The sequence below is a fragment of the Procambarus clarkii genome, chromosome 70 (assembly GCF_040958095.1).
Source record: "Procambarus clarkii isolate CNS0578487 chromosome 70, FALCON_Pclarkii_2.0, whole genome shotgun sequence".
NCBI lineage: Eukaryota > Metazoa > Arthropoda > Malacostraca > Decapoda > Cambaridae > Procambarus > Procambarus clarkii.
Window position 1 is genome coordinate 26,022,954 of NC_091219.1, and position 26,782 is coordinate 26,049,735.

The 26,782-nt window shown below is 44.8% G+C and overlaps 1 protein-coding gene across 2 annotated transcripts in view; it reads left to right on the plus strand.

The window, feature by feature from the left end:
• The window catches only part of LOC123747601 (cell adhesion molecule Dscam2), a 112,167-nt gene that overhangs the window by 4,451 nt on the left and 80,934 nt on the right, over positions 1 to 26,782 (plus strand). For both annotated transcript variants that reach the window (XM_069311705.1, XM_069311706.1), the window contains exons 2-4: positions 1 to 85; positions 1,838 to 1,999; positions 15,183 to 15,332. The exon at positions 1 to 85 is cut by the window's left edge and continues 72 nt beyond it. In XM_069311705.1, the coding sequence (XP_069167806.1) occupies positions 58 to 85; positions 1,838 to 1,999; positions 15,183 to 15,332 (340 nt within the window). In that variant the 5' untranslated portion in view covers positions 1 to 57. The remainder of the gene's footprint in view (positions 86 to 1,837; positions 2,000 to 15,182; positions 15,333 to 26,782) is intronic.

Consider the following 26,782-nt stretch of genomic DNA (forward strand, 5'->3'; position numbering starts at 1 on the left):
GCCCAGGTCCACGCTGCCACCTACACCTGCAGGGCGTCCTCCCCCGCCGGCACCATAATGGCCACGCCCGTCATCGTCCGTGCTGGTACGTGTTCGTGTGTGTCTCACTATCACCTGTCACCATCACCTCTCACCATCACCTCATTATTCAGGGTATTATGGAGGTCAGGTGGGAGTTAACAGCTTCGGTTACCATCTTCCTTGCTGGCGCTTGAGTGCTCATCTCCCACTCCGTCTTGAGGTGTGAGGGAGGGAGGGAGGTGTGAGGGAGAGAGGGAGGTGTGAGGGAGAGAGGGAGGGAGGTGTGAGGGAGAGAGGGAGGAAGAGAAGTTTAGAGAGACAGCAGGGAGTGAAAGAGAAGGTTTAAGGATTGAGAAGGAAGGTAGTTAGCAAGTGAGAGTAAATAAAGAGGACATAAAGAGGAAATAAAGAGGAAATAAAGAAGAGAGTCATATATGTCTTTTCAGGTGTGTGTTAGTCATCTGTGTGACACATATATGCTTCACGCATCTCATCACATGTTTGTTTTCAAATCAGTAAGTTTGTAAGTTAGTTTGCTTGTAGGATGTCCCAAACATGCCCATATTCCTGGCCTCACTGTGACTCATATGCATCTCCAGTACTCATCCGTACTCATCTTCATCTTTTAGAACTCATTTCGAACACCTTCACTCTTTATACTCTGGCAATTGTCCTTAGTATCTGGTATGTCGTTAACATATCCACCTCTCGGCATAGTGATTCCCGATTCTGTCCTCCAGTGGCTGAACAAGCCCATATATCTAACCTTTGTTTGGATTCCATATAGATTTTCTCAAGTTACTTGCAGTCTACCACCTATTATTGGTTCCGGGGATCAGTGTCCCCGCGGCCCAGTCTTTTTCACCAGGCCTCCTGGTTGGTAGACAGGTCAACCAGGCTGTTAAACGCAGCTGCTCCCAGTCTGATCACAGCCTGGTTGATCAGGTTTCCTTTGGTGGTGTTTATCAATTTATATTTAGGAATGTGTGTGTGTGTGTGTGTGTGTGTGTGTGTGTGTGTGTGTGTGTGTGTGTGTGTGTACTCACCTAGTTGTACTCACCTAGTTGTGTTTGCGGGGGTTGAGCTCTGGCTCTTTGGTCCCGCCTCTCAACCGTCAATCAACAGGTGTACAGATTCATGAGCCTATCGGGCTCTGTCATATCTACACTTGAAACTGTGTATGGAGTCAGCCTCCACCACATCACTTCCTAATGCATTCCATTTGTCAACCACTCTGACACTAAAAAAGTTCTTTCTAATATCTCTGTGGCTCATTTGGGCACTCATGTGTGTGTGTGTGTGTGTGTGTGTGTGTGTGTGTGTGTGTGTGTGTGCGTGTGTGTGCGTGTGTGTGTGTGTGTGTGTGTGTGTGTGTGTGTGTGTGTGTGTGTGTGTGTGTGTGTGTGTGTGTGTGTGTGTGTGTGTGTGTGTGAGACAGCTGAGATGGATGAACGTTACATCAAGGTGTGAGATTGATAATTAAAACATTCCTTTGTACCTATTTGGGTTAATTAGACGGTATTAACCAGCCCACTACCTGTGACGTTACCTGTGTTCAGTGAGTTGATGATGCAATTGCGTTCACTTGTACACTTACACCTGTGGAGAACACCTGCTTAAGTAACATCATTACTTACAAAACACTCAAACAGGTATTTTAAGTGATATAAACAATTGTATTTAGATGATTAAGTGTAGAGAATTTTATCCAAAGGGTTCAGACTGCTAAGGTGTACTCAGCTATTTGTGGGTGTAGGGGGTTGAGCTCTGGCTCTTTGGTCCCGCCTCTCAACTGTGTTTGTCTATGTGTTGACAGTTGTGGTGGGGGAGTACGAGGTGCAGGTGTACGACCAGCTTGTGATGTCTGGCAACACGGCCGTGCTGAGGTGCGCCGTACCGTCGTACGTGAGGGAGCACGTGACTGTCACCTCCTGGCTGCACGACAACACCTTCAACATCTACCCGTCCCTGCACGGAGGTAAGTGTTTCGTGCATGTCCGTGCACGGTGGTAAGTGTTCAGTGCCCGTCCTTGCACGGAAATAAGAGTGACCACCGTACCATTGATGGTACGGTGACCACGGTACTGTGTACGGTTTAGGGGTGATCCTGGACGTCATGGGTTCGAATCCTGGCCGGTTCATATAGCACCCTTAGTGATATATATATATATATATATATATATATATATATATATATATATATATATATATATATATATATATATATATATATGTATATATATATATATATATATATGTATATATATATATAAACATGTCGATAAAAGGAATATTGAATCATTTACATGCGTATCAATGGACGTCTCAATATCCTGTGAACAAGCCGTGAAAGTGAGCCTTAGGCAAACCTGATTTCCTTTTTAAACATAAGACAAAGACTTCTTCATTTCCCTGTCTGCTTGTATCTGTGAGGAATTGTAATGGGCAGGTTGTTCCCCCGGCGGGAGGGAGAGAGAGAGAGAGAGAGAGAGAGAGAGAGAGAGAGAGAGAGAGAGAGAGAGAGAGAGAGAGAGAGAGAGAGAGAGAGAGAGAGAGAGAGAGAGAGAGAGTCGCTAAACATAATCTCGTGTGAATGTGTAGTTGTGTTGCCTAATACTGTATTCCGCCAAACGCTACAACGACGTCGCTACAACTTTCCAACAACTTTTAACGCCTAACAATTGTAACAACCATTATAGAAACGTTGTAGCAACGTTCTGTTACGCCATGAAAAGGTTGTAACAAGATGTAACAACTTTATTACAAGTATTATAAATATAAGGCAGAAGAGACACAAAATATATTCTATAATAACTCTCCCTTGTGTCTCATATAGAACCTTTTCTTTCTGCCTTATATAGCACCTGTGTTTTTCGTATATAGAATCTGTCTCTTCTGTCTTACATACAACCTCTCCCTTCTGTCTAACATAGTACCTGATCAAATTCGAATGTTTCCCATTATGTATCGTTCATTAACCATCTGTATCTGAAAACAAATGCTGTGTTTACCCTGCCACGAGAAACATATCGGTCAACGTGCTAAGATTTTGTGTAAAATCGGCTGACAGCCATCTTTCTTGGAGAGATAAGGATTTGAAAAATAATTCCTTCTGGTATTCTTTCTGCGTTTTTTTCTTTAACGACTTGACATGCATGAGGTAGAGGTAGAACAGCTTATTGACGGAGCAAGGGTGCATGGGGGGAATTGTGTAAAACCCTGGTTTGTGTCTCGGAGAGGCTGCAGGATCCGTGTGAGGGGGGGGGGGGGGCAGATCCCGGTTTCAATTCTTTTGACCGGGTCGTGGCACAGTCAATTAAGGCGCGTTTCGGATCCTCTCGGATGTAGGTTCGAGCCCTCATCACGCCCCTTGTGGACTTATTCGTAACTGTCCCTATATTTTCCCGCTCGTTACAACTTGTAATGAAGTGATTACAAGTTGTTACAACAACGTTTTTATGACGTATTAGAACGAGGCAACGGTCCAAAGGTCGACATACCCAGTATAAAGATTTGCGCGTCGCCCCACACTAGGGGGATTACTTGAAATAAATCGTAGTTTATTATACAATATGGCGGTGAAGACCTGCCATTCAGTGGGGTACCTTTGGGGTGGGGGGGGGGGGGGAGGAGGGGTGTGACACAGCGGCTTTAGGCTGTGTCACTCTCAACTGTGCCGCGCCTGACATGTTTCCAATTCACTTCATTCCAAATGTGACAGATCCGAAAATTGGACGAGAGAGTGAGAGAAATATAAATATATATATATATATATATATATATATATATATATATATATATATATATATATATATATATATATATATATATATATATATATATAAAACGCCAGGTTTCACAGCTATGTATACAGCCGAAACTCATGCCTTCTCTCTTCTCATACTGGACCCCCAGCAGAAGCACATTCCTCACCGACAGCATGTACCTAAGCCCTGGATACACATGTATCAGCATGTATTAGCATGTATTGGCTATGGATATCCGACAGCTGCTGAAGCCAAAAACAAGGTCTGAAGGAGATATAAAGGATATCTTTCGCTCGCAGCCGGAACATTGATAGACAAAGCTTGTCTTCTAATGAAAACAGTTTACATGTCAGCTCATTCTTGTTTCTCAGTGAGAGACAGAGTAGAAAACTTGCCTCAGGAAGAGTTAGATTTAAGAATCTGGTGGTCTTGGGTTTTAAGATCGGCAGAGATGTTCATTTTGTGAACACATTCATACCACTAAACCGGGATGATGGGAATGTTACAACTGGTAGTTATTAATAGGCTAATCTGGCTGACCAATTTGCTTTCAAGAAGCAAGTTGCTGACCCACAACCACATTTTGATCCGAAAAGCACCGTGTCTTAAGTTGTCTGAAGCAGGTAATTCAACAGGGAATCGAGGCCTCTTAAATCATTAGACGCCTGTAAGACAATGGGGCTTGTTAAGGTCAGCCCAAGACACTATTTAGCCTGCTAGTTATTCCTGGCCTGTTCTCGAGTGTTAAATAGCCTTGTTACCTTTTACAGCATCCGTAATGAATACAAGATAAACTCATCAAATAAATGAGTTTCTAGGAACAGGCTTTAGATGAGCTGGTGTAGGGATAACAGGTCTTAGCTTGAAGCTTTATAACATCATCAGCACATTTCCTAATGCAACCTAGTCTTAGTTTAAGAGAGAGAGAGAGAGAGAGAGAGAGAGAGAGAGAGAGAGAGAGAGAGAGAGAGAGAGAGAGAGAGAGAGAGAGAGAGAGAGAGAGAGAGAGAGGACATCCCGGTCGTGTCATTTCCTGAATCTGGTCTAGCATCGTGCCTCTGGTCTCCTCTGCATTTCCGGTCTGGGCCGATGGGGGAAGCGGGAGAAATGAGGAGAAAGGGGAGACGAAAAGAGAAGAGGCAAGCAGAGAAAAGAGATAGAAAAAAAGTAAGTAGTGAGTAGAATGTACCCGAGACTGAGGATTACGGAAGCAATAAATATGTAAGTTAATGGAAACCAATATACGACAATCAGAAATATATATTTGCGCCTAATTCCATATACATGACGCCTAGGGAGCCGTAACCGCATTACAACCTTCGTTCCAAGGAAAGTTGGCAACCCTGGACTACACAACCAATCAGAAATGAGCCGATTATCCGCCAGCCAATAATCGGCTAAGAGGATTAACCAGCCATCATTTTACCTCAGTAATTAAGAGAAGAGACAAGACAGGCGAAGATAAATTAAAATGCCTTTATTCCATTTGTTTTGCTGACCTGGTTTCGTACGCTTTCTCGACCAATCACTGCGTATTAAATAACAAAAAAAAAAAAACGATAACATAATACAACCCGTTCTCGCACTTTCTTATAGTCAATATTGACTTATTAAATAAGTGCATATGTGACATACTAATTTATTGTGAATATTTTAGTTTACCTTGAAAAGCTTCATACAAAACACCGACCTTACCTAACCTTCTTAGTACGTTAAGATAAGCATCTTATTGCTTCGTAATTACAATTATTACTTAACCAATACGTATAATAGGATAATAATAATAATAATAATAATAATAATAATAATAATAATAGGAGGAAAAATTAGATTAATACTGATTATAATCATTGCAATGGTAAAAAGAATAATAATATTTGTAAATAATAATTAATAATTGATAACGATACACGAGCAATATGGCGCGCGGCTCTTAACATAATGAGGGTACAGACAGCTGTCAATCAATCAAATACTAGACACTTGATTGACGTCGCGGGGTAAGTGTTCAGGGAGACTTGATCTATACCAGGTGAGGGTGGTGTATTTCCTGTATACTACTGTGTACTATAGTATACAGCAGTCTACTAGTAGTATACTTTCCTGTATACTACATACACACAGAGGGGCCTGGTGGCTGAGTGGACAGCGCTCGGGATTCCTAATCCTAAGTTCCGGGGACCGATCCCCGGCGGAAACAAATAGGGCAGAGTTTCTTTCACTCTGACGCCCCTGTTCCCTTCCCCAGGGGTAGGGGGTAGAGGGGAAGTGCTTACAGGGGGGATTCAAACAGGGAATAGTAGCACGAGGGGGGGGGGAGGGGGGGCAGAAACAAGGGTGGCGGTACAATTCATAATTCAATCACCTGAACGAATAACCTAATTACCCGTAGAAATAATAAATGCAATTGAGCATAATTAAAATATTACATAAAAAACTTTTTTTTTTTTGGGGGGGGGCATTAGTGGAGGCTTTTAAAAGGCTAGTTAGGGGGGGGTGAGGAGGGGTTGGTTGTAAGGGGAGAGGGAGGGGGGGTTGTGTGGGGGGGTAGGGGTTATGGTGGGCCAAATCGTTACTGTTATAACCTGGTGGGCGGTTGTTGGGGAAATTTTTTTAAAATTGTTATTTTGCATTTTGTTAATTGTTATTTGTTTAATTGTTGTTGAGTAGTGGTTGGTTGCTCTCGTCAGTCTTGTTTAATTAGCTGGTTGTTGTGTTATGAAAGTGTGGGGGGGGGTTATGAAGGTGTGGGGGGGTGTTATGAAGGTGTGTGTTAGAAAATCATATAGAACCTCTGTTGTCTTCCTTTCCCATGTATTCATGAGTACATGAGTACTCTTCCATTCACTCTCCCTTTCTCCATACTCACTCATAGAGTCCCTGGGGGGGAGGGGAGAACTTTGAGGTAAGTCTACCTTAATGAAAGGGGTCTCCTACTCGAGAGGGGGAACAAGAGAGAGTGGAGAGGAAGGGAAAGAAAGGGTGACAAGGGAGGGAAAACAATTATGAAAGGGGTAGAAGAATGGAATGTTTTGGTGGATGAGATGACGAGGCAGCATCCCGAGGATACTCCATCTCTGGGGGGGGGGTAGATGGAGAGGTGATGGAAGGGGGGTAGATGATGGGGTGATGGAAGGGGGGTAGATGAAGGGGGTAGATGGAAGGGGGGATGAAGAGATGAAGGAGAGGTGATGCTGCGTGTTGAGTAGGGGAAATAGACCTTTGTGGGGGGTGTTTAAGAGCGGAATTAAGATACGATAGATCGATAGATCTATCGTATCGATAGTACGATAGATCGTACGCCTCAAGGTGTTTATTTACTATTTGTGTCTGCAGAATCGAGCTATTAGCTCTTGGACCCCGCCTTTCTAACCTATCTATTTTCTCCTCTTATTATATCTACTTCATATATTTCTAACATACACACACATCCCCAGGAAGCAGCCTGTAGCAGCTGTCCAACACCCAGATACATATTTATTGGTAGATGAACAGGGGCGTCAGGGTGAAAGAAACTCTGCATTTTATTTAAAATGCAGAGTTTTTTATTTAAAGTTTTATTTAAATAAAAAAACATTTTATTTAAAATGGTCTGGCTTGCTCCATCCCTTCCTTCCTCCATTCTCTCTCTCTCTCTCTCTCTCTCTCTCTCTCTCTCTCTCTCTCTCTCTCTCTCTCTCTCTCTCTCTCTCTCTCTCTCTCTCTCTCTCTCTCTCTCTCTCTCTCCTCATGCTATTCATTCTCATTTTCTTTCATAAATTATAATCAAGGGTTTTTCATTTGGTGTTTATGTGGTAGGAGCTGTCAGCACCTCCTCCATGGTCGTTCATCACACCACTGCTGGAATAGATGGATGGATGGAGGGTGGAATGGATAGGGGGATGGAGATAGGGTAGGGGGAATGAGGGAGAGAGGGAGGGAGAGACATAAAGAGGGGTATGGAGAGGATAGGCGGGGTGAAGGATGTAGGAGTGGGGGGGGGGAGAGAGAGAGAGAGAGAGAGAGAGAGAGAGAGAGAGAGAGAGAGAGAGAGAGAGAGAGAGAGAGAGAGAGAGAGAGAGAGAGAGAGAGAGAGAGAGAGAGAGGAAGCTCACCATTTCAATTATTGTATATCTCGTGTTTATTTCCTGTTCATTCCCGTTCTTACTCTCCCCCCCTCCCTGCCCACCTCCCCTTCATTTCCCCTTCCCTTTCCCTTCCCTTCCCTTCCCTTCCCTTCCCTTCCCTTCCCTTCCCTTCCCTTCCCTTCCCTTCCCTTCCTTTCCCTCCCCTCCCCTTCCCTCCACCTGTGTGGTGTTCTCTCTCTCGTCCGTGTTCTCCTTGTTCTACTCTAATGGGTTGGAAATAGGGGAGATAGAAAGATTTATTGAAACAAAACAGAGAGAGAAAGAGATGGAAATAAAGAGGAGATGGAGAGGGAGAGAGAAAGATTATGAACGGCAGAGAACGAGCCATTAAGAACGAGATGAGCGAGGCAGTGTGAACGAGAGGAACAAGTCAATAAGAACACAAGGAACGAGTCGGTAATTAGGAGGAACAGTTAACAAGTGTAGTTAAGTGTGAGTGTTCAAAGGCAATTACTGGCCCCTGACTCAAGTGATCACAGTTCCCTCGTGTCTGACTCACTCACTCATTCACTCACTCACTCACTCACTCACTCACTCACTCACTCACTCGCTCACTCACTCACTCACTCACTCACTCACTCACTTACTCACTCACTCACTCACTCACTCACTCTCTCGCTCACTCACTCCACTCTGCTTCTACACTCAATTGTTCTCTACTCTGAAGTACGGACAGACACTCGCAGACATTAGTGCTTGAATGCGAAATTCTCTCTCTCTCTCTCTCTCTCTCTCTCTCTCTCTCTCTCTCTCTCTCTCTCTCTCTCTCTCTCTCTCTCTCTCTCTCTCTCTCTCTCTCTCTCTCTCTCCTTCTATGCTTTCTTACTATAATTATCACGTCAATCTCTTCCTTCGTTTCGTCTCCCAATGTAATATTTTCAATTATCTGCTTATGGCAATTTAAATCCTTAATTCTCGTTCTTATCAATTATGATTTAACCTCCTGTGAGCATACTTAGTGTTCAGTCTCTCGTTATACTCTTAACTCTTTGTGTTCTTGTGTTACAGTCATGTATTCTAGTCTTACAGTGTCGTGTTGAGGTGTTCCAATGCTGTGTTCATTGCGATGCTTGTTCGTTAATCACTAGGTGTTATTACTCGACAAATTAAATGCAAATATGGGCTACTGGACGGGGCCGCGTAAATTCACGCAAATATGTGTCGCTGGTGAGAATAATTCATTTTGTATGGATACTATACATGTATGGAGAGGGAGGGAGGGGGGAGGGTTAGTGGGAGGGAGGGAGGGAGGGGGGGAGGGAGGGAGGGAGGGTTAGTGGGAGGGAGGAGGGGGGGGGGGGGAGGGAGGGAGGGAGGGGTGGAACAGGAGGGGGAATAGGCTCTAATCATTGTTTATATAAATTAAACGAAATCAAACTAAAAAATAAGGCGATTAAATTGGTCATCTCGTGATATCTGTAGCTTATTCTTGGTATTCAATTGTACACACACACACACACACACACACACACACACACACACACACACACACACACACACACACACACACACACACACACACACACACACAAACAATCTCGTTAGCAACCAAACAAACGTTGTCAGCCACAAAACAATTCGGTCAGCTATCAAACAATGTCGCTAACAACCAAACAACTTCCTCAACATCCAAACAATTGTTTAAGCAACCGTAGAAAGGACAGGAACTAAACAAGCATCTCAAGAACTTAACCAGCAGGTCGGAAATAAAAAAAAATAAAAAAAGGTCTTATTAGAAACCACCCAAAAAAGCAAAGCTGAAAGATAACAAAATCACAGCCACAACAGCCTCACGAAAGCTGTTACAAAGACAGCTCCCGTGAGGAGCTGTCTATGTCTGTCAATGTCTGTCTATGTCTGTCTATGTCTATCTCTGTCTGTCACAAAATATCCCCCTTAACCTTTTGACCAGATTTGCCGGAGTCTGTGAAGATACTTTTCCAGAGAGAGGACACGAAGGAGTGCTCATGGCCAGCCAGGCAAGAGTGCGATAAGGGCTATCATCACCACCCTTTATGGGGTTATGGTGACTGGTTATGGTGAGGGGGATATTATATGGTGCTTGGTCTCGGGGGGTATGGAAATGTGATGGTGAAGGTGTGGATGGTGTTCAAGGGGATATTCTGGGGGTGGCAAATGGTTATGGTGGTAGTGTATGGTGGTAGTGTATGGTGGTAGTGTATGGTGGCAGCTTATGGTGGTAGCTTATGGTGGTAGCTTATGGTGGCAGCTTATGGTGGCAGCTTATGGTGGCAGCTTATGGTGGCAGCTTATGGTGGCAGCTTATGGTGGCAGCTTATGGTGGCAGCTTATGGTGGCAGCTTATGGTGGCAGCTTATGGTGGCCGTGAACCTTAAGAGAGGCATTATCGTGACACGCCTTCCTGACTAGGATATAAAAGACCTCTTACCACTACCTCTCTCTCTCTCTCTCTCTCTCTCTCTCTCTCTCTCTCTCTCTCTCTCTCTCTCTCTCTCTCTCTCTCTCTCTCTCTCTCTCTCTCTCTCTCTCTCTCCCTCTCTCCCTCCTTCCTACCAACACACAACCATACTTACACACGGAAACACACACAAACATACACATACACACACACATACACACGCCAGAGCGAGTAAGAAATTCAGGAACTATACAATGCGACAATTAGAGATACCATGAGAGAGAGAGAGAGAGAGAGAGAGAGAGAGAGAGAGAGAGAGAGAGAGAGAGAGAGAGAGAGCGCTATCGTATGTGTACACGAAATATACAATAAGAGTGACAGATAGAAACAATATTCTCAGAGTACGAATGAGAAATGTGTGAGATACAGTGAGAGGAACAGAAAGAAGGAACTCTCCCCCATCCCACATCCTGCCCCCCCTCTCCCCCTCCCACTCTCTCTCACTCTGACAATGTTGACTCAGACTGTGTATATAGACCCCCCCCCCCTCCTCCTCCCCCCCCCCCCCAACGCGCCGCCTTGGGAGTCTGTCTGTTGCCAAGATTGTCTTGTTAACTGAATGTCAGATTTGCTCACCTAAATGTGCTTCCTGCGCTCTGCAAGCACATTACGGTGTCGGATCACCTCTTAGAGTGTGTCGAGAGGTGTAACACACCTCTGAGATCCCGGATGGTTCATTTGAACCATCGGGGATCGAACGCCGACCTGCCTGAAGCGAGGTTATCGTAGTACCGATGAGTTCATATGGAGGGGTATCAATGGATGATGGATTTTAGCCAGAGTAGTTGGATGAAGCTCTTGGATGCTTGGGGTATAGAAGGTCGCTGAGGGGGGGGGGGATGAGAAAGAGTCATCTGGACACCATTCAGGGCTTGACAGGTCAAGGGTCAAGGGTCCTCCACCGCTCTCAGTCTCCCCAAGAGTTTTCCATCATTAGCAAACATGAACGTGTTTCATATGTTAAGTCAGGCTTCCTTCAGGTAGTAGTGGGGTGTGTGTGTGTGTGTGTGTGTGTGTGTGTGTGTGTGTGTCACATTGTATTTTAACAACAAAACATAAAATAACATTATTCGCATTAACTTAAAAACATAATAATATCAATTAGAATATTAATTACAAGAATGGCAACCTTAACCACTCCAACAATAACAACAACAACAATAACAACACCTTAACAAGATAACATTAATATTACATAACAGCCAGCACCTAAACAGGACAATTACATAAACAACACAATTAGAACATGTCCCAAACGGACACTAAACTTGACAAGCTCTCCAACAAATTAACCGAAAACGCCACATAACCTATACGGTATATACACATAACCTGATATAACTTAATAAACTAATTATCACGCCAGGAATGACTTAATGCATTGGCGCTAATGTTATGTGGAAGTTATTCCTCATCAACATAATATATGCATTAAAAACACCGATTCATTAAAATACAATTTATGCCATTAGTCATGGTAACCGAACTCGCTTTTAGTGCGCAAAAAATTGTGTGCAAATATTGCAAGGAAACTTGCAAAAAAATTGTCTGAATATTTATCAGTTGGAGCTAAGAGACACATATATATATATATATATATATATATATATATATATATATATATATATATATATATATATATATATTTCTTCTCCGAGGCTATGGGTCCCCACATTGTCACCAGAGGTGATACCCTCACAAACTTCTTAAATATATATATATATATATATATATATATATATATATATATATATATATATATATATATATATATATATATATATATAAACACTGATCCAAGTATGTAGAAAAATCACATTTGAAAAATGAGTGAATGCTGAACGCGTTTTCCCCATTGCCATTCCAAAAGTCTATAAATAATACTTATTATTAAAAGTAAATTTAGATTCTTTTATACACAGCTTAACGAGATTGACAGTAATATCAGGAGGCTGAGGTAATACGTTGGTCATTCAATTAAAAGTCTTACCCCCCCCTTAAAGTCCTACCTACCCCTTCAAGTACTACGTTATCAAGACTACTCACAGCTGAGTGGATATAGAGCCTCTGCCTCACACGTGTGGGGGCCGGGGTTCGAGCCTCTTAGAGCCCGGGTGAATGAACTTTGGAAATTTAATTTTTCAACTTCTTTCTCAAGTGAAGAAAAACACAAGAAAAAATGGATACGATTCGTGCTAGAACCATTGATCTCACCCTTTTCGTTATATTCAATAATATATGTCTACAAGAAAGACCGCTACCAATATTCATATTTAATATAATATAATATATAAAATGCAGTACGATATTTTCTGAATACAATAGGCAGCACCCCCATCAAGTCCTCCGTTTTCTATGCAGGTGAAGGATAGTTTTCGCTGGAATTACCCGCCTTTATCTCTCACTTGTGCTGCTCTTTTCTATAAAACTCCTGTAAAAGACTCTTTTTCCATTATAACTCGCAGTTGATACAGCCACTTTTCTTACTTTACGGGCGAATTTATAACCACCGTAACTCAGTTTTGGGGGGAGGCGTTTGAGGCCGGGATGTGTTGTGTGGCGACATGCGGCACTGATCTGCTTCAGCGCCGGTCTGATGGTTCTTTTCTGGCGCGTAGTGATAAAGACAACTGGAAATACCCGCGGAGCTTACTGAGAGGTCCATCAACTCGGGGGGGTTTCAACTGCAAACGTCTTTTTTGTAAAGGTTTGTGGCATTTTTCTTGATCGGGAAAATGTTCAGGGTGAAATTGAAAATGAAAAATAAAAATTCGTTTTGCTTAACGTCGCGTCCCGCCGCCATCTTGTAGGAATTGAATTGTTTGGTATTTGCATATGTTAATTTTCTCCAATATGCTTATTTTTACCATGACTTCTTCTTTGTTTGTTAGTTGTAGTTTGAGTGACTCAGTTAATAATTTGAGTGACTCAGTGATTCTTTCTTTGGGTTAAAGACATTGGAGGGAATTTCCTTCAAAATAATGTCAATCATTTTTCATTTATTAATGAAATAATGTTGCTACCCTTCAACATTATCGTTAATCTCCTAACAATAAACTGGCCTGAAACACTAATCATCCCCCAGGCACTAACCACCATCCCCCCAGGCACTAACCACCATCCCACCAGGCACTAACTGCCATCCCCCCAGGCACTAACCACCATCCCCCCAGGCACTAACTACCATCCCCCCAGGCACTAACCACCATCCCCCCAGGCACTAACCACCATCCCCCCAGGCACTAACCACCATCCCCCCAGGCACTAACCACCATCCCCCCAGGCACTAACCACCATCCCCCCAGGCACTAACTACCATCCCCCCAGGCACTAACCACCATCCCACCAGGCACTAACTGCCATCCCCCCAGGCACTAACCACCATCCCCCCAGGCACTAACTACCATCCCCCCAGGCACTAACCACCATCCCCCCAGGCACTAACCACCATCCCCCCAGGCACTAACCACCATCCCCCCAGGCACTAACCACCATCCCCCCAGGCACTAACCACCATCCCCCCAGGCACTAACTACCATCCCCCCAGGCACTAACCACCATCCCCCCAGGCACTAACCACCATCCCCCCAGGCACTAACCACCATCCCCCCAGGCACTAACTACCATCCCCCCAGGCACTAACCACCATCCCCCCAGGCACTAACCACCATCCCCCCAGGCACTAACCACCATCCCCCCAGGCACTAACTACCATCCCCCCAGGCACTAACTACCATCCCACCAGGCACTAACCACCATTCCCCCAGGCACTAACTACCATCCCCCCAGGCACTAACCACCATCCCACCAGGCACTAACCACCATCCCCCCAGGCACTAACCACCATCCCACCAGGCACTAACCACCATCCCCCCAGGCACTAACCACCATCCCCCCAGGCACTAACTACCATCCCCCCAGGCACTAACCACCATCCCACCAGGCACTAACCACCATCCCCCCAGGCACTAACCACCATCCCACCAGGCACTAACCACCATCCCCCTAGGCACTAACTACCATCCCCCCAGGCACTAACCACCATCCCACCAGGCACTAACCACCATCCCCCCAGGCACTAACCACCATCCCACCAGGCACTAACCACCATCCCCCCAGGCACTAACCACCATCCCCCAGGCACTAACCACCATCCCCCCAGGCACTAACTACCATCCCCCCAGGCACTAACCACCATCCCACCAGGCACTAACCACCATCCCCCCAGGCACTAACCACCATCCCACCAGGCACTAACTACCATCCCACCAGGCACTAACCACCATCCCCCCAGGCACTAACCACCATCCCACCAGGCACTAACCACCATCCCCAGAGGCACTAACTACCATCCCCCCAGGCACTAACCACCATCCCACCAGGCACTAACCACCATCCCCCCAGGCACTAACCACCATCCCACCAGGCACTAACCACCATCCCCCCAGGCACTAACTACCATCCCCCCAGGCACTAACCACCATCCCACCAGGCACTAACCACCATCCCCCCAGGCACTAACCACCATCCCACCAGGCACTAACCACCATCCCACCAGGCACTAACCACCATCCCCCCAGGCACTAACCACCATCCCACCAGGCACTAACCACCATCCCACCAGGCACTAACTACCATCCTTCAGCTAACCCCCCCCCCCTTCTCTCTTCCCTAGATGAAAGATCTCCCCCCCCCCCACTAACACCCCCTTGAGGTGAGCCATCACCCCCTAATTCCCCCCCACTAACTCCCCCCTCTCTCTTCTCCACTAACGTAATATTCTACTTCCCCCACTAACTTCCCCACCTCTCTCTGCTCTTCCCCCAGACGGGAAGTACCACATGACGAGTGAAGGGGAACTTCACGTGCTGGAAGTTGGTCCTCAAGATGGGCTCTCAAGGTTCCAGTGTCGGACCCTCCACCAGCTGACTGGCAGCAGCCAGCTGTCTCGAACCCCGGCCAGGATCATCATCACAGGTGAGTAGCCAGCTGTCTCTTCCCTTTACCAGCTGACTGACAGTATAGCCAGCTGTCTCCCCTCTACCAGACAAGAGCCAGTAGCCAGCTGTCTCCTCCCTCCACCAGCTGGCTGGCATTATAGCCAGCTGTCTCCTCTCTACCAGACAAGGGCCAGTAGCCAGCTGTCTCCTCCCTCCACCAGCTGGCTGGCATTATAGCCAGCTGTCTCCTCTCTACCAGACAAGAGCCAGTAGCCAGCTGTCTCCTCTCTACCAGACAAGGGCCAGTAGCCAGCTGTCTCCTCTCTACCAGACAAGGGCCAGTAGCCAGCTGTCTCTTCCCTCCACCAGCTGGCTGGCATTATAGCCAGCTGTCTCCTCTCTACCAGACAAGAGCCAGTAGCCAGCTGTCTCCTCCCTCCACCAGCTGGCTGGCATTATAGCCAGCTGTCTCCTCTCTACCAGACAAGGGCCAGTAGCCAGCTGTCTCCTCTCTACCAGACAAGAGCCAGTAGCCAGCTGTCTCCTCCCTCCACCAGCTGGCTGGCATTATAGCCAGCTGTCTCCTCTCTACCAGACAAGAGCCAGTAGCCAGCTGTCTCCTCCCTCCACCAGCTGGCTGGCATTATAGCCAGCTGTCTCCTCTCTACCAGACAAGAGCCAGTATTATAACAGGTGTACAGATGCCTTGCACCAGAGACGTGAATCATTACAACAAGTGACTAAAGTCTCAGAGGCACCTATCGCGACTATCCAGTATAAAGGAATTTTTTTACACTGACCCTAAATCCTTATCCTGAGGTTATCTTGAGATGATTTCGGGGCTTAGCGTCCCCGTGGCCCGGTCCTCGACCAGGCCTCCCTTTTGTTACACACCCCCAGGAAGCAACCCGTAGCAGCTGTCTAACTCCCAGGTACCTATTTACTGCTAGGTGAACAGGGGGGCATCAGGGTGAAAGAAACTCTGCTTATTTGTTTCCGCCTCCACCGGGGATCGAACCCGGAATCTCAGGATTACGAATCCGAATCGCTGTCCACTCAGGTATCAGGGCCCCCTCTGAAGACCTTACTGAATTTTCCAACCCATTCTGCTGTTTAGATAGTTGTCTTTGTAACTAAGTGCTCCATAGTATAAATATTGACGTTCTAAGCAATTAAATAGTAGAACATTGTACTATTCTCTTTATAGAGTAAAAAAAATGAAGCTAAAAAACAAACTAAAATATTTTTTAGGCCTAGTAGCAAATATATGTACTATATTAGGCGTCAGACAGTCTGTATTAGGCCTAGGAAGGTTAGGTTAGGTTAATTTGTCTTACCATCATAAGTAGAAAATAGTTTTCGAGTTTGTCCAACTCAATAGTACAGATATCTACTTTCTAATGTCGTTATACGAGTGCATTGCAAATCTGGAATTTAATACACATAAAAATCTCAATAGCGTGATGCATCAAATAAGCAAATCCACAAGGGCCGTGACGGGGATTCGAACCTGCGTCTGAGAGCATCCCAGACACTGCCTTAATCGACTGAGCTACTACATGGCCAAAAGGAGTTGAAACCGAAGTTCTACTGAACTTATTAGATCCTGCAGCCTCTCCGAGGCACAAACCAGGGTTTTACACAACTCCCCCCTGCACTCGAGCTATGTCAATAGGCCGTTCTCCCTCTTCGCCCTTAATTCATTACACACAGAGATCACTATTGCGTGATGCATCAAATGAACAAAATTTTGTTCATTTGATACATCACGCTATTGTGATTTCTGTGTGCTTGTCCTGACGTCTTCAGACCTCCTGGGCACCGTCAGGGTTACTATTTTACAAGAGTACTTTTTGCTTTAAATGTCTGTAAAGTGATATATATATATATATATATATATATATATATATATATATATATATATATATATATATATATTTATATATATATATATATATATATTTATATATATATATATATATATATATATATATATATATATATATATATATATATATATATATATGCGGAATATCCACAGAGAAATATGAAATGAGGTGAACGTTTCGGCTTTGTTAAAGCCTTTGTCAACACCAGACTGACTCTTTGTCAGTCTGGTGTTGACAAAGGCTTTAACAAAGCCGAAACGTTCACCTCATTTCATATTTCTCTGTGGATTTTCCGCATAAAATGATCAGTGTTTTGTGATCGTCAATTGCATATATATATATATATATATATATATATATATATATATATATATATATATATATATATATATATATATATGTCGTACCTAATAGCCAGAACGCACTTCTCAGCCTACTATGCAAGGCCCGATTTGCCTAATAAGCCAAGTTTTCATGAATTAATGTTTTTTCGACTACCTAACCTACCTAACCTAACCTAACCTACCTTTTTCGGCAACCTAACCCAACCTAACCTATGAAGATAGGTTAGGTTAGGTTAGGTAGGGTTGGTTAGGTTCGGTCATATATCTACGTTAATTTTAACTACAATAAAAAAAATTGACCTCATACATAATGAAATAGGTAGCTTTATCATTTCATAAGAAAAAAAAATAGAAAAAATATATTAATTCAGGAAAACTTGGCTTATTAGGCAAATCGGGCCTTGAATAGTAGGCCAAAAAGTGAGTTCTGGCTACTAGGTACGACATATATATATATATATATATATATATATATATATATATATATATATATATATATATATATATATATATATATATATATATATATATATTTAAAGGCATTCATTTGCGTGTTCATCAAGTGTTATGTTATAAAAGCACTCGGTTACGAGGTTGTTTGCACTTACGAGCTTGTTTGCACTTACGAGCTTGTTTGCACTTACGAGGTTGTTTGAGGTTGTTTGCTGCTCCACTATGAGATCGTCCAGTGTGCGTGTCTCCCTGATGTCACGGGCCAGTATCTGCTGCCTTGGCCTGGCTTAAATCAGGTTGTAATCAGGTCTCCCGTGGCGTGAGGCAGCTGGCTCGCTTATCACAGCCCGTGGGTTCTCCACCAACCTGTCCGCCTTCAAAGAACGTCGCTTTTCGGCCGTATGCGTTACACGAGGCCTAGAAAATGGTCGTACTAGAAAATGGAAGCGGCTGGCGAAAGTGACGTACTGTCCCGTTTTCTGTTTTGGGTCCTCTGGTAGGTTAGGGGAGACCACTTTAAATTGATCGTTTTCTTGATGTTGGGAAACTCTAGGAGAACGGATTGTCTGAACCGTTGGTTCGTCGCAGTGGTCTTTACAGGGCGCAGAACCATTGGTTCCCCGTTATATCCGGTCGTCCGCGAGACAGAACCATAGGGTGGTTCACCAGATACTCTTTAAAAAAAGAGCTTTTTGATTTCAAAAGTACATAGATCGAAATCGATAGCATATCACGCTCCTCAGATCGGAGTCGATAGCATATCACGCTCCTCAGATCGGAGTCGATAGCATATCACGCTCCTCAGATCGGAGTCGTTAGCATATCACGCTCCTCTGATCGGAGTCGATAGCATATCACGCTCCTCAGATCGGAGTCGATAGCATATCGCGCTCCTCTGATCGGAGTCGATAGCATATCGCGCTCCTCTGATCGGAGTCGATAGCATATCACGCTCCTCAGGGCAGATCCCATGGTAAGGACCTTCATCATATCGAAGTTCGCCAGAGGCTATATAGCACAGCTGGCCCCCTGGCGGCGGGTCGCGTAATCTTATATTACAACGAAGGTCTGCTGGGTCCCTCCCAGCTGGCCAGCATAGCATGATCTTGCCCCGAGTCTCATTTTATGCATGGGGAGCGTAACTCGATGAGGACAGAGATCTGAGCGGCGCCCAATACCTCCTCTTTGTCGGGCCTTCGCGCGCTTTTTGGTCCAAGTTTCGCGCCCTAGTTTTCCCGCCTTTTTCGCTCTTCCCGCTTTCGTTCTTTCCTCAATTTGTATCGTATTTTAATGTGCTGTTTTTTTTTATGTTGCTTAATTTATTTTATCGTATGTCATACGATTCATAGGATATTTTTCGTGATTTTTATAATTATTTTATTTTAGTCCTATATTGATGTGTTCTATATTATGGCTTCTCTATATTCACCCCCATTATATACCTTCCCGTCCCTATGTTCCATACACTATATACACCTGTCGCTCCTGTATATCTTCCAGCTCCTATATTTTAGACAATATACACATTCCCGCTCCTATATTCCCCGCATTATATACCTTCCTAGTCCTATATTTTTTTCGCGATTTATTATTGTCAATTATTTTGTTCGTGTCAAATCAAGCTTGATCTTAATGGCTTGAGGCCTGGTGAAGGGGGGGGATGGGGTTAGGAAAGGGGTAAAGGCCATGGGTAGGAAGGGGGCAAGGGGCATGGGTAGGAAGGGGCCATGGGTAGGAAGGGGGCAAGGGGCATGGGTAGGAAGGGGGGTAATGGGCATGGGTAGGAAGGGGGCAAGGGGCATGGGTAGGAAGGGGACAAGGAGCATGGGTAGGAAGGGGGTAATGGGCATGGGTAGGAAGGGGGCAAGGGGCATGGGTAGGAAGGGGGCAAGGGGCATGAGGGAAGAAGACATAGGGGGCTACGAAGGGGAAGCTACAGAGCTAGGAAGGAAGGGAGGAGGAAGAGAGAGACAACTAGAAAGAAAAAAAGGGGTCAGACCTAGAAAAGAGGAAGGGAAAGGATTATGGGAAAGGGGGAAATATAAAGCTAGGAAGGTGGGAAGGACAGGGCTGAGAAGGGAGATGAAAGAGGGGGCTAGGAAGGGGGGGGAGTGATGGGGCTAGATGGGGTAAGAGACATGGGTAAGAAAGAGGAAGAGACGTTGGGTTGAAGTTGAGAGGAAGAGGAGGAGGATAGGGAGGGGCTTGAGAAGACTCTCTCTCTCTTCACTGTCGTGGAGATAGATAGAATCGTTGATCTTTATCAGATGTTCCTAAGGACTTTTCCACGGAGAGAGAGAGAGAGAGAGAGGACTCAGCTCTTGAGACCTGCCTCTAGACCTCCCTTCGGTACATGTAGAGGATTCCGATCACTTTGGGCTCTGGTTTATTTCCCAACGTCTCCTTCAAGACGCTGTTCTCATCCTTCACTTCCTCTGTGATATGGGGTAGGATTCCTCATTCATTTCTCACTTCTGCGCCTCTAGTGGCATGCCTCTCTCACCTGCACCTCTAGTGGCATGCCTGGCAGCATCACCAAAGACAGTAGAGGAAACCATCTCTCAATGGTTATGTGAGTCGCAGGTCTAACTGGTTAGTTCTGAATCTAATTCACGAATTCTTCCCCACATTCACTCGTAAAAAAAAAACCACCACACTACCACCCCACACTACCACACTCCACGCCACACCACACCCCCACAATACCCCCACCGCTCCCCCACCCCACACCTCCTACCATTAGGACGCACCCATCAACAACCTGATAGAACACATTTACCCAAAACTTGATGACTCACCCGGAAAAAAAGGAGCGTGATAAAACTCGCTTTCAATCCGTTTTTCAATCAAGCGAGGAGGACGTGGGGAATATATATGTAGAGAGAGAGAGAGAGAGAGAGAGAGAGAGAGAGAGAGAGAGAGAGAGAGAGAGAGAGAGAGAGAGAGAGAGAGAGAGAGAGAGAGAGAGGTCACCTGGCACCATCGTGGCACTATGGCACGAGGAGTGCCAACCATGGTGATATAGGGACATAACGACCCTCCCGCCATTTCGTTACATTGGACGATATTATTGGAACGAAACTACAGTTAGGGGTCGTTCATTCCAGCGTTATGTATGGCAGTGTTTTATTTGGCCTAGGCTTGAAGATATGTGTTTGGGAACATTGTTCACGGCTTTTTTTTTATGGGGGGTGTATTGAATAGGTGGGAAGAGATGCAATTGGGTCATGTTGCGTGTGTTTAGATTAATTTTGGATTCGACAACTATTTCATGGGTATTTAATTGTCATTAATTATTTTATTAGTTATTATCTCTATACCTTCTTTATCAGTCTCGCTCCCTCCAAAACTAAGGCGCTCCATTAACATAGTTTGGAGTTTTCAGTTCTTTCGCGAAATCCACATTGACCACCACCACCATAGCTACCACCATCACCACCACCACCATCACCACCATCACCACCATCACCACCATCATCATCATCACCACCACCACCACCACCATCACCATCACCATCACCACCACCACCACCACCACCACCACCATCATCACCACCACCACCACCACCACCACCACCACCCCCACCACCATCACCACCACCACCACCACCACCACCACCACCACCACCATCACCACCACCACCACCACCATCACCATCACCATCACCATCATCACCACCACCACCACCACCACCATCACCACCACGACCACCACCACCACCACCACCACCACCACCACCACCATCACCACCACCACCACCACCACCACCACCACCACCATCACCACCACCACCACCACCACCACCACCACCACCACCACCACCACCACCACCACCACAACCACCACCAGGACAAAAAGCAATTAAAGAGTCAAATGACAAATAAGATAATAGAGGTGAAAGCTGGAAACACAGAGAAGACGAAGCAATATAAGGAAACACAGGACCGTGTAGAGTAGAGGTCAACAATAACAATGCACTGAAAAAGGAAGAACAAGTTGTAGAAGCCACCTCTATCCACAACTTTAAAGACCAGATTCGCCAAAAGAATTTGAACGTCAGACTAGATCAATTATAGCGCAATAGCCTTGCAACAGGGCTGGTAAGTGGGGTGTAAAGGGCCTGTAGACTGCAATTCTCCCTTAATCACTGTTAGGTAAGCACTACCATAACTACCACCACCATAACTACCACCATCCATAACCTACCACCATCCTAACTACCACCATCGTCTCAAATAGCTTCACATTTTGTCGGATCAAAGGTCCCTCTCATCTCCTGAATCAGCAACTTGGAGTCATGGGGATTTTGAAATAGGTCGTGAGAGATGGGCAAGGGGAAGAATTGGGTAGAAATGGGAGAAAATGGGTAGAGGGGGTAGAGAGGGGGTTGTGTGTGGTGTTGCTGAGAGAGAGAGGGGAATTGAGATGGAAAAAGTGTGTTCAAAGGAAGAGGAAGAAAGTTGAAGTGGTGAGAGATGGAAGGGAAGACGTTTCAGAGGAAAGGAGTTTGTGAGGATAGAAGGGGTAGGGAGGGAGGGGGGTGGGAAAGGTGTGAGGAAAGTAGAGATTGAGGGAGAAGAGTGGGACAGATGATTGAGGAAAGGGAGGGGGGGGGGTAAAGAGGAGTGAGAGTTGAGATTGCGCGTGATTGAAGTGCCAGCCTGTATAAGATATTTCAACCAGCGATGCAGAAGACAAAGAAATGTAGTCTCTCCCCTCCCTCTCTCCTTCTCTCTCTCTCTCTCTCTCTCTCTCTCTCTCTCTCTCTCTCTCTCTCTCTCTCTCTCTCTCTCTCTCTCTCTCTCTCTCTCTCTCTCTCTCTTCCCCAGAGATAGAGGGGGGGGACAGAGATGGAGATACAAACAAAAACAGGAAATATATATATATATATATATATATATATATATATATATATATATATATATATATATATATATATATATATATATATATATACACACACATCTGGATGTTGATTACTGGTGTCAGCTCCCGAATGAACGTGTACGAATCCTCCACACGAACCGACAACCATACGATGATTCGTATAGTCCCCCCCACCACCTCCCCCCCTATTTCCATTATTCCCTGAAACTCACCTCACGTCAATAAAAATTGTAGTCAACAGAGACATCTAAATTGGGAAGCGAGCGGCGGTTGGATTGTTTGATCTGAAACAGCCAATCGTGGGTCGGAAGGAGTTATTACGCCCCTCTCTGTCTGCCTTACGTGGGGGGAAGAGGGGGGTGCTGGGCTTGTCTGTCTCAAACACGGCTCTGTCTCCCTCACTCACTGGTTCATGTGTTGCATCAGCTGGTAAGTGGTGGCGGGCTCCGACCTGAGGTGGAGGAGAATGCTATGTACGTGGGGTTTAGGGGAGTGAGAGAGAGGGGGGGGGAGGGGATATCATGTACGTGGGTTCAGTGTCATGTTTGTGTGTGTGTGTGTTTGTGTGTGTGTGTTTTTTGGGGTGGGTGGGTTTGTTGTTTAATTAAGCATGCGTGTTTGGTGAGGAGGGTACAGGGTGGGAATAGGGAGGGCTATGTGCAGAATATAGTGTGTGTGTGTGTGTGTGTGTGTGTGTGTGTGTGTGTGTGTGTGTGTGTGTGTGTGTGTGTGTGTGTGTGTGTGTGTGTGTGCTTGTGTGTCCTCGTGTAGGATATGAGGTACAGAACATCCCAAACTATCTGATCTCCGCCAATTCTGTATCTAAAACCATGTTTGGAGTTCGATTCCGCAATTTCACTTCTGAATCCAACCCCCCCCCCACCCCCCTCCCTGGTCTCTACTACTACTACTACTACCACTACCCTGCTGACGCTAGCGGACGAAAATATTATTTGGAAATGATCGCGTAAGTGCTGTTTAAACCAGGTAGCAGCAGTCTATCTCCTGAGATAAAGCTTCACTAAGGATGCAACTAAAGTTCCAGGGGGGTCAGGATTTGTCAAGCCTGTCCAACCACTTGGGCTGGACGGTAGAGTGACGGTCCCCGCTGCATGCAGGTCGGCGTTCAATCCCCCCCCCCCCCCCCGACCGTCCATAAGTGGTTGGGCACCATTCCTTCCCCCCGTCCTATCCCAAATCCTTATCCTGATCCCTTCCCAGTGCTAAATAGTCGTAATGGCTTGGCGCTTTCCCCTCCTGATAGTTCCCTTCCTCATCCAGATACGGAAACCCTGTACTTTTTTTTTTCCTCGATAAATGGCGACTTTGTTTACAAATGATTCAACAATTTGTGGTACTCCCGATTGTTCCAAAGTACTACAATGTTGTTTATAAGAGTAATAACCTTGGGCTGTAAAGTTTCGAGGCTCGTGAACTGTTGAATACATGTGAACAAAGCCGCCATGGTTAAGGAGAGATGTACAGGTTTCGTACAAGGGGGCTGCGTAAAGGGATAATAAACCCCTGTTCGCCTTGGTTCGGTTTAAGCTCTTACCAGTTTCTTACCTCATCGCCTCCATCTTGCAGGAAAAACCAACTGATTAACAAATTATCAAGTTTAATTGAGTCATTCCTTACGACGTTATCAAGTTTAAATGAGTCATTCCTTACGACGTTATCAAGTTTAAATGAGTCATTTCTTACGACGTTATCAAGTTTAAATGAGTCATTCCTTACGACGTTATCAAGTTTAATTGAGTCATTCCTTACGACGTTATCAAGTTCAATTGAGTCATTCTTACGACGTTATCAAGTTCAATTGAATCATTCTTACGACGTTATCAAGTTCAATTGAGTCATTCCTTACGACGTTATCAAGTTTAATTGAGTCATTCCTAACGACGTTATCAAGTTTAATTGAGTCATTCCTTACGACGTTATCAAGTTTAAATGAGCCATTCCTTACGACGTCATTGGGAATGGTCGTAAGGTCGTACGACCTTACGACCGGTCGTACCCCGTCCTCTTGAGCGTGCACAACGTCGCTAAAGTGGTGTATTACAAAATTGCCCTAACCTAACCTAATCGAGGACCCACGCATAGAAAACGGGATATCACTTCAATTTGGCGAGCTGTTATGATTTTTAATATTTGGCCTAAAAGTGGGCAACCCGTTCTCGCACTTTCTTACAGTTAATATTGACTTATTAAATACGTGCATATGTGACATACTAATCATTCTAGTTTACCTTGAAAAGCTTCATAGAAAACACCGACCTTACCTAACCTTCTTAGTATGTTAAGATAAGCCTCTTATTGCTTCGTAATTACAATTATTACTTAACCTATACCTATAATAGGTATAGGTTAATATACAATTATTACTTAACCTATACCTATAATAGGTTAAGTAATAATTGTAATTACGAAGCAATAAGAGGCTTATCTTAACATACTAAGAAGGTTAGGTGAGGTCGGTGTTTTCTATGAAGCTTTTCAAGGTAAACTAAAATATTCACAATCAATTAGTATGTCACATATGCACTTATTAAATAAGCCAATATTGACAGTAAGCAAGTGCGAGAACGGGTTGCACAGTCGGCTGGAGCCATTGGGGAAAAAAAATCTTTGGTAAAGGAGAGATATTAGTCTGAGAGTTTACCACCCCTTTGGTAAACCCCTTTGGTTTAATGGTGAGCTTCGGACCTGATGGGGCCACCGCAATAGTTTACTGACCAACCAGCTAGTTCACTTTAGTGCTGATGGTCTAAGCCTCTAAGGGATATGTGTGTACATTCACTGAGGTGGTGATTATACCTGAATGTGTTATCTCTCAACTCAGCGAGCTGAGGCAATGTTTACATTCTCGTTTTCTATTTCCTGTTTTATTTTGTTTTATTTTTTTTCTCTCATTTTCGAGGAGACTTCGTGGTTTGCTCAACCGGGTTTTATTTAAAATACTTAATTTTACATTTGAAAAGACATTTTTCTGAACTAAATAGCGTACTGAAGATATGTTGAATATAGCAGTGGGCTCTTTTACTGTGTGTGTGTGTGTGTGTGTGTGTGTGTGTGTGTGTGTGTGTGTGTGTGTGTGTGTGTATATGTGTGTGTGTGTATATGTGTGTGTGTATGTGTACTCACTTGATTTGCTTCCACGACCTGTTCCTTAAGTGCATTCCATTTTCCCAATGTGCCAGAACTTCTGTCTTAAGTTCGTATTTCCACACCTTACGAGAGCTTGGAAGATCTTGTACGTGAGGAAGAGCGTGTTGACAGATGCTGCATCTCTGAGAGGGGAACACCCTCTTCATCTCCGGGACCTTGGGCATCACCATCGCTACAGGCACGCTCCTCCAGCTCAAGTATTTAACGACAAACATAACACTAATTAGGTTTCACCTTCGTTCAGCTTCAAGGAAAATTTGAAGATCCTGCCAGAGATGGTTGGTGGAAAGTGTCTAAATCACCTGTTGTCCAGTGTTGGTCTCAACTGAATCATGTTGAAACTGAAGTATTGAGATATGTAATAATGGTTAGTCTCTGTCTCTTTCTGTCTCTCTTTCTATCTCTGTGTCTATGACTTTCTCTCTCTCTCTCTCTCTCTCTCTCTCTCTCTCTCTCTCTCTCTCTCTCTCTCTCTCTCTCTCTCTCTCTCTCTCTCTCTCTCTCTCTCTCTCTCTCTCTCTCTCTGTCTAGTTTTCTCAAGCTCTCGTTTTCCTCAGAATCTCTCCCTCTCTCTTATCTCTCACGCCCATTTCTTCACTTATTTCCATCCGTTCCATTCTTGCATTTATATTGTCATTTATTCTCCAATGTTTTATTCAAAATGGTCTGGCTTGCTCAATCCCTTCCTCCCTCCATTCTTTCTCTCTCTCTCTCTCTCTCTCTCTCTCTCTCTCTCTCTCTCTCT